General features: G+C 36.6%; 1 protein-coding gene across 1 annotated transcript; it reads left to right on the forward strand.

Annotated features, from left to right (window-relative positions):
• The first annotated feature begins 1,746 nt into the window (after window positions 1-1,746).
• On the forward strand, window positions 1,747-6,508 carry mrpl19 (mitochondrial ribosomal protein L19). The gene is made up of 6 exons (XM_088626258.1): window positions 1,747-1,865; window positions 2,302-2,425; window positions 3,760-3,878; window positions 4,195-4,329; window positions 4,875-5,056; window positions 6,006-6,508. Exons 1-6 carry the CDS (start codon window positions 1,784-1,786, stop codon window positions 6,225-6,227), a joined length of 864 nt encoding a protein of 287 aa, XP_088482384.1. The 5' UTR covers window positions 1,747-1,783; the 3' UTR covers window positions 6,228-6,508.
• Window positions 6,509-8,298: the final 1,790 nt, after the last annotated feature.

The following is an 8,298-nucleotide window of genomic DNA, read 5'->3' on the forward strand; positions in this document are numbered from 1 at the left end:
TTTGTGGCCAAGGAGGCGGGGGTCAAGAAAAACTGGTGAATCCATAAAAACACAGTCCAAAGCACAAGGAGGAAATCTGGAAGACAAGGTTGAAGTGAGTCAAGGTCTAAGACGACAAAAACACAGTAGAGGTACAAAGCCGAGGGGTGTTCTGAGCTGAGTAGAGTGAGGTAATAAAGCAGAGGTCAGAATTCCAACAAAGCACAGGAGAAAAACAGAGCTAGGGATTAGTGACTACAAAGCCTTAAAGGCGCAGAGACAGAATTCTATACCTAAACCCCAAGTCCAGTCAGAGCAGCCCTTATATATCCCTCAACCATCTGAAGTGTTGACGTAGTAAATTGTCTCCAGGTGATTCTGGTCTCCTGTCAAACCAGTGTCCACAGCATCCTAGGGCTGAGTGACAGGTGGGTACAGAAGATAACAGCTGCATGTCCACACCAGCTTGCCCCGCGAACAGGGCAAGTCTGTGATGTTTGAAAAAAGCATTTACATTTCCCTGAGATAACAAGATGTTTTCATGTCTACACTTTCACTTTCAATGGAATAATCTGGTATTTTTCTTATCACATTCTTGGAATTATTATATCCACTAATTATACCAAAGAATTTGTTCCTGGCAACGTTTGTGCCAATCCCTTGGAATTATGGTTTTAATATAGTTTTATAAAAGAATATTAAAACCTACTTTCATGCAATTAGCTGTTGTACAATGTCATATATATATATATAATTAACACCCCCTCCGCCAAATGTCAAAAATGTACTTTGATGTTATAAAATTAAGTATATTGTTTGCCTGCTGCAAGCAAATGAGTAGAGGCACAGATACATCATTGATGAGTTTGCCACCAGGTGTGAACAAAACTTTCTCAAGCTAAATTTGTCCAAGACCAAAGACATGATAATTGACTTCAGGAAACGCCCCCCTACCTCCACCTTAACCTACATCAGAAAACCTGATGTAGGTTAAGGTGTAGCTCACACCTGAAGAAGGCTCCACGGCCGAAACGTTGTGTTCTCTTTCTTCTTTTTTTCAGCATGGAATAAACCTATTACTTGTTCCTTTGCAGCCTACGCATGCTGACGCAGCTACCCACCTGAACTACATCAGAAAATGTGTCAGAAGGTCATTGGTGCTGATCTTCCAGCCCTTTCCATCATCTATCATTCACAAATTTTGTGTAAAGCAAAATCCATCTGTGATGATCCTTCACACCCCTTGTTTAATGAATTCCAATTACTTCCATCAGACTGTAGATACCAACTCCCCAATTCCAAAACCAATACATTTAAGTTCTCATTTATACCTGTAGACATATCCTTACTTAACACTTGATTTTCTATGCAATATATATGCATGCGTAGGTCTGTTGTTGTCATGTTTTTTTTCCATCTGTACATCATCTACTGCTGTAAAAATATATTGCCCTCTCTGGGATAATAAAGACTCTCTCTCTCAAAGGCTTTTGGTTTTTCTTCTACCTGAGCCCTTGAATTGCCTAATTCAGTTCATTATTTACTTAATGTCCTTAACAAGCTGGAGATTCAGAGAGACCTTTAAAGCCTGCCGGGAACCAGTCCTTGACAACCAGAGTTGTGCACCTCTGAACTAAGCGATTTAGAAAGTGGATGATGTATCGACCTTCCCTGCCAAAATGCGTTGGAACGCCTTTCACAGCACACAAAACCTGCGTTCAATATGTCCTTCTTAAGCTTCCTTAGTGCAATGTTTCCCACGTGGTATAGGACAGAAGGTCAGTTCAGTCGCACATTTTAAAATATGGCTGCGTCCATGAGGGAGGGATTTACGGTTTGTTCATTGCAAATATTAAGGAGTTTTGCACGAAACAGAGTTCAACAACGTAAGTTATGATTTATTTGAATTTATTTCAAGGTATGTTTAACAGCGGATAGAACCAGTGTTCTTGCGGTACACTTAGATAGGTTAAATATTATACAGTGATTTTAATTTTCACCTTGTCAAGTCTTAATTTCACTAGGAGCTGGCGATGAGAGATGGACATTCATGATTTACAGAAATGCTTATCTAATACATAATACATGAATATCTAAAATGTTTATAGTTTATATGTGATATGTTTTGAATACCTGTATATTTTGCATATATAAAATAATATTTTGAACATTTACAGTGACTGATTAACTGATTAAGTTTAGTTCGTTTGCGGGTGTCGAGGTTAATCAATGTCTGACACTCAAGTCGTTTAGATGAAAATGTTTCATGTTAACAGTCTCCTCTTAGTAAATTATATATAAACTCTCACAATGTGTGCCAAGGTGTCCTGTCGTCGTCTGCGAGACTTCTGAGTGCGAACAGTGAAGATGGACAACCATCGAAATTCACGCCTCCCCCGAAACCTGTCATTGTGGACAAGACACAAACAGGGGACACGCTCAGACGGTAAACTGAAGAGCCATGTTCCTGAGATGATCAGACAGCAAATGTTTCGTCTTCTTGCGAGAAGAGAAAAAATAGTTAGACCCCTTGTTAACACATGTATGACCCACACCTAGAGCATCCTCCAACAGTATCCAACATTAGAATAGGACACCAGCCGGTAATATCACACATTGTTTTGCTTCAGAAAACTCATTAATACCCAGTTCATGGATGGGGATTATTAGGAATCTATAGTAGTTCAGGTGGGTAGCTGTGTCAGCATGCGTAGGCTGCAAAATTATTAGGAATCTATGACTGGCAAAGGCCTAGGGAAAGTTGTCCAGGACATATTAACATATGAACAAACCTAAACAACATATGCAAAGCACTAACAAGCAGTGAAATCATATTAACCAGCCAGATAACTTTAGTAAATATGTTGATAAGAGTCTGGCTTTTCAGTTTCACAAAGCAAGGTTGAATTGTATCTAGTTATGAAGACCAATAATCATCATCAGCAACATGTCCTCTATTCTTAACCTGCTGTGGGTTAGTTCAAATTCAGCATGAGTTTGTGATAAAAAGCTTGTCTCACCTGCACCAGTCTCAAGAATCTCAGCCTTATGCACAGTTTCTGTTGTTGCCAAGCTAAGACAAGTAATATTAATAATGTATGGGCTTAAGAGACCCTGAATGAAAATTAATGTACAATGTCTTTTGTACATAAAATCTATAAATAAGAATAAATCTCTTGCCTTCCTAATGTGATGCAGTTTCACAGCATCAACACTAGATTCTTCCATGCTCTTCATCTTTTCCTTTTACAAAAAAATCACACAGTGTTGAAACAGCCAAACTCATAGCAACACAAATGTCTTTTTGATAGCCATCCGCATTACTTATTAATTCCATTTTCTTAGCTTTCTAAGCAACACCCTGAGAGTTTTTCACAGGTTTTGGACCCGTGATGGATATTGATTACACAGATAATGCAGAACAAAATATAATAAAAGAGCATGCGCACACCACAACACAACCAACAGAACGGGAACATGTCTAAACGGGGGGAAAAAAAATCAAAATAAAAAAAGCTGGGCACGTCTCCCTAGATTCACAGCCCTACCGTGTACTTCTTCACGTATGATCACTTTGCAGGCCAAGAATACATTTCATTCATGAAGCGAAAATGTTGTTCGTAGGGTGAAAATTAAATACAGATTTAGTGGCTTTCGCTGTAGTAAAAATTCAGAAACTGGGGGATGACTGTAAGTTAATCATTGTGTGCTTGTTAGCCATGCGTATAAATTCATCAGTGACAGATGCTTAAAGAAAGTCTTTTTTCTTTTGCTTTCCAGGTTCCTAAGTCCAGAATTTATACCTCCCAGACAGAGAACCAATCCACTCAAATTTGCCTTGGAGCGAAAGGACATGATAGCGAGGCGGAAAGTGCTGAACATTCCAGAATTCTATGCTGGTGAGATTTTTTTTTTTGCTGAGTGTTGTTTTCAGTGACTTGAATGCACCTATCAAAACACTGTGTAGTTATGAAGCCTGTATCATTAGCATTTTCATTTAATACATTTTGTGATTAGTGAAGTGACTGTCTTTGGGAAGACTTAATTTAAAAAAAAATCCCAGTGGATATTAACTGAATTTAAAATGACTTAATTAGTCATTTAGTAGCTCATTCACATTCTGAAATCATTACAAATACAGCAGTGAATGGTTTCTCAAGATTGCATATATGTGCATATTATAAATTAAGAAAATCATTATCATTTTTGTTTCAGGGAGTATTCTTGCTGTAACTATGGCTGACCCTTATGCTAATGGAAAAATTAAGCGCTTTGTGGGTATATGTATCCAGAGGTCTGGGAAAGGACTTGGTGCTACGTTTGTCCTCAGGAACATCATTGATGGGCAAGGTGAGGATTTTACCATGTCACTGATTAGAAAGAAGAGAGATTATCGATAATCCCAGGAATGGCCTATTGTTTGGATCAGCTAATTAAAATTCAGGCAACATCACCTGTCAGATAAACACCTCAGGGGAGGCATTTAGAGCAACTCTTTCAAAATTAGGTTTACAGCACACAAGCATTCCTGGCATACTAGAAATCCAAAATTGAGAATTATAAGTACCAAACACTTTAAAATCTCGAAATAATAACATTTATTACAGATTAAAATAAGAATTTTTAAATGTTTTTTTTTAATCTTGTGTTCCAGATTTCACTTTTATATTTTAATTCTTTCGGATCTGGTATTCTGAACTGCATCTCACTACACAATGTGATAATCCCAGTTAGTGCATTAAACTTCAAATTTAATTTCTTAAAATACATTAAATTAAATCCCTCACAGTCTTTTCTTTAGTCTCCTGTATAACATACAGTATACGTATGGCATTACTCTTTCTTATTATGTGGTGTTCAGCTTTTACTGTTGGATTGCTGTGTTTGTTTTACAGGTGTTGAGATATGTTATGAAATGTACAACCCCCGAATCCAACAGATAGAGGTGCTGAAATTGGAGAAGCGACTGGATGACAACCTGATGTATCTGCGTGATGCTTTGCCAGAATACAGCACCATTGACTTTAACATGAACCCAGTGTCCCACACTGCAACTGGAGAAGTGCCTGTCAACCCAGTAAGCTCATTGCTTTTACTCAAGCCTGAAGCAGGATGAGACGTGATAGTTTACCACTTCTCAACTTTTCACTTGGGACTTTGCTTTAAGAATATAGCTTTATTGTATACCTACTCAATTTGGAAATGCCATTTGTGTCTGTACATGCTGCAATGCAGATAATCCCAATCACAGTTGACTGGTAACATGAAGGGAAGTTTGAACCTTTGATGTTTTAACTTTCAGATGAACCTAAGTTTGGAGTGAACAAAGAATAGGCAGGGGATTTTCTTTGTGTCAGTTAATTTACAATCATGATTCCGAAGTCAGGGATATTTAATCCAAAGCTGCAGATCTCTTTGCTATGTTTATGCATTGCTTATACCGCTTGTTATGTGTTAAGAATACCACTCTTTTAAAGGTTTTCTTCCACAAAGAACTGTAAAAAGCCCCACTAACTTTAGTATATACATAATCTTTTGAGAATTTATGGCCAAGCATAAAAATAATAATTAAAGTCATGAATATTAAGGTTACAAACAATGATAAAAAGACATTTGGCTTCTCTGGCCTGATTGGTAATTAGTAGTTAAGTGATCCAAGAATCTCATCCCACTGTTTCTTGGAAAAAAGCCAGGATATTGGCTTCAATAAAGTGGCTGTGAAGCTTGTACCACATTCCCACAGTCCTTTCTGTAAGCAAATGCCCCCCGTTCTAGGATTTAAATGCATTTTCATGTAGTCTCCACGCGGTTTGTGTTTCACTGTTTCTGCAAAATCCACTTGTTTACAACATAGTATTCTTTACAAAAACTCTTACACTATATAATTGTGCACTAAATGTCCCTTGCTTCTGATAGATTATCAAGTCATTGCTTGAAAAGTTGCTTGCAATTTATTATTAAACTGTAGTCTTTCTGCTGACACAACCTTTTTAATAATTTCATTTTTTTTTCTTTCCACTTCAAAGCTCAAAGTGAAAATGAAGCCCAAGCCGTGGTCCAAGAGATGGGAACGCCCAAAGTACAAGGTCCAAGGAATTCGTTTTGACTTGTGCTTGACTGAAGAGAAAATGGAAGAGGCAAAAAAATGGGATCAGCCCTGGCTGGAGTTTGACATGCTGAGAGATTATGATACCACCAAAATAGAGGAGAAAATCTGGAAGGAAGTTCAGAGAGAAATGAGTAAATAAACATTGGTTGTATAAATTCATATGCTGTACTACATGTTGGTGGTTGGCAAAGACTTTTATGAACTCCAATACCAAAGTCTGCTGTTTAGCCTGCTGAACATTGTAGACTGTCATAAACAGCTAACTTACCTTCTGTTGTACATTTCAGAATGGCCATAGGTAATTGTTCCCAAACATTTTTCTCTTGTAGATCATTAAACATTACAGTGGCCTTTCGTGTTTATAAGTAACCATTCACATGTGTTTTTGTATATATGCAAATAAACTACTATTGCTGCTCATGTTCATTTGAAAAGTTAAAATTAACTTTAAAAAACTGAAACACTTTAAAAAAAAAATTTATAATCAAACAAATGCTTTGGTTATACTATATGTACATAGACTAAATGGTAACTGGAAGGAAGAAATGAGGATCAACAGGTAAAAATGTTTTAAAACACTTTTCTTCTTCTGATGGACTTTTGGTAGTTATGAAACATTTTGTTCATGGGATAAACAATAGTATGAATTTGAGGAAGTGCAATGGTATTTTTACTGTATTTTAATAGTAATTAATTTTAAAAAAATTAAAAAACAATGTACCATGGCTATCCAGGAACTGGGAAGAACAAAAAAGTACTCGCTGATCCAATGACAACATTTGATTGACATCAAGTATTCTACAGATCTGTCTGCTTAATACCGATGAACTAAAAAAGCATAGCTCACTTTGAGGAAATAATAAACAACCCATTCTTACTAGGCCACCCAGTATCACAACACTAAACAAATCCACTCCAGCACCTGTTAGCTGATAAGAGTGAGGGAGCTCAATCCCTGATTCTGAAATGTAGACCAATTAAAAAAATGGTGGTAGTTGTAGAGTTTGTTCCAGAACAATGCAACACAGATGTGCAGCAGGAATTACAAGACAACCATATGCAGTCTTCCTGGAGTTAAGGTAGCTGATACTGTCCTTAAGGTCAGCATGGACAGTCAAATCTAGTTATCCATGTCGGTACGGATGACCTCAATATAAACAGCACATTTTCAAGATGTAAGAAATTCAAATACATTGGAAGCAAACAAGAACAGACCCAAATTGGTCTTCTCGGGAATTATAGTACCATTTAAGACAGGTGTAAAACCCAGTGACTGGGATTGCTAATGTAGTGACCATCTGAAAACAAAGAAACAGTTACAGAACAATAAGTCTGATTTCTGTTAAATGTAAGGTAATGGAAACGGAAAGAATTTATTTGGAAATTTAATCCTAGGGAAATATGAACAAATCTTGCTTAACATTGTGATCTTTGATCAAGCAAAAACAGTAACATGTGCAAAGAAACTGTTACAGATTTTCAGAAGGCTTTTGATAAAAGTTCCTCATAAAAGATTAAAGAAATTCTCAAATCTCAAAAGAGTAGGCTTTTGTGGTAACATTTGCATTTGTGTTAAGAATTGGTTAGAAATAAAGTTTTCCTATTCAGGAAGTGGATATAAAACGAGAGAGGTCAATTCTCATGATGTAATTAGTGTAATCTAAACCCCTGTGGTACTGCACTGCTTTTCCTAATATAAATCATATAGATTCTTAAAGTAATACGGGAAAACACTGTAGAAACAGAAAATGAAAACCAAACAGATTTAGATAAAATTCAAGACAGGTCAAACACGATGATGCATGCAGAGAGTAAAAATAAACTATACATATAAAATGTTGATATTTAAGGGGCCACTTAGGTCTTTATATTTAGACTCAAAAATAAAACTAAACAAATTGTTAGGATGGTAAAAAACATTGTATAGTAACCACATCAAAGAATGTTAAAATGGCAAAGTAAAATGGTAAATTCGTATTTAAAATAGTGTACAAATACATCAAAATAATCTGATTAAAATACTGTGTATATTAAGAGTGGCAACATCACTGAAAAGATTGCTTTTCTCTGGACTGGATTCCAAAGCAGCAACCACATACATTCCAGGGCTAATAGGAATGTGCTACACATTCCTTGTAGGACAGGCTGAACAAACTGAACCTTTTAAGTACTGAACAGAGAAGACTCTGAGTGAACCAGGTCCAAGTATT

This window comes from Lepisosteus platostomus, chromosome 3 (genome assembly GCF_059453375.1).
Source record: "Lepisosteus platostomus isolate fLepPlt1 chromosome 3, fLepPlt1.hap1, whole genome shotgun sequence".
Classification (NCBI taxonomy): Eukaryota; Metazoa; Chordata; class Actinopteri; order Semionotiformes; family Lepisosteidae; genus Lepisosteus; species Lepisosteus platostomus.

Excerpts from the sequence above, each read along its gene's own strand:
- mrpl19 (XM_088626258.1), top strand. The coding sequence starts at position 1,784 with ATGGCTGCGTCCATGAGGGAGGGATTTACGGTTTGTTCATTGCAAATA. Across the intron at positions 1,866-2,301 it reads ACGAAACAGAGTTCAACAAC|GTGTCCTGTCGTCGTCTGCG; the intron begins GTAAGTTATGAT and ends ATGTGTGCCAAG. Across the intron at positions 5,057-6,005 it reads GAGAAGTGCCTGTCAACCCA|CTCAAAGTGAAAATGAAGCC; the intron begins GTAAGCTCATTG and ends TCCACTTCAAAG.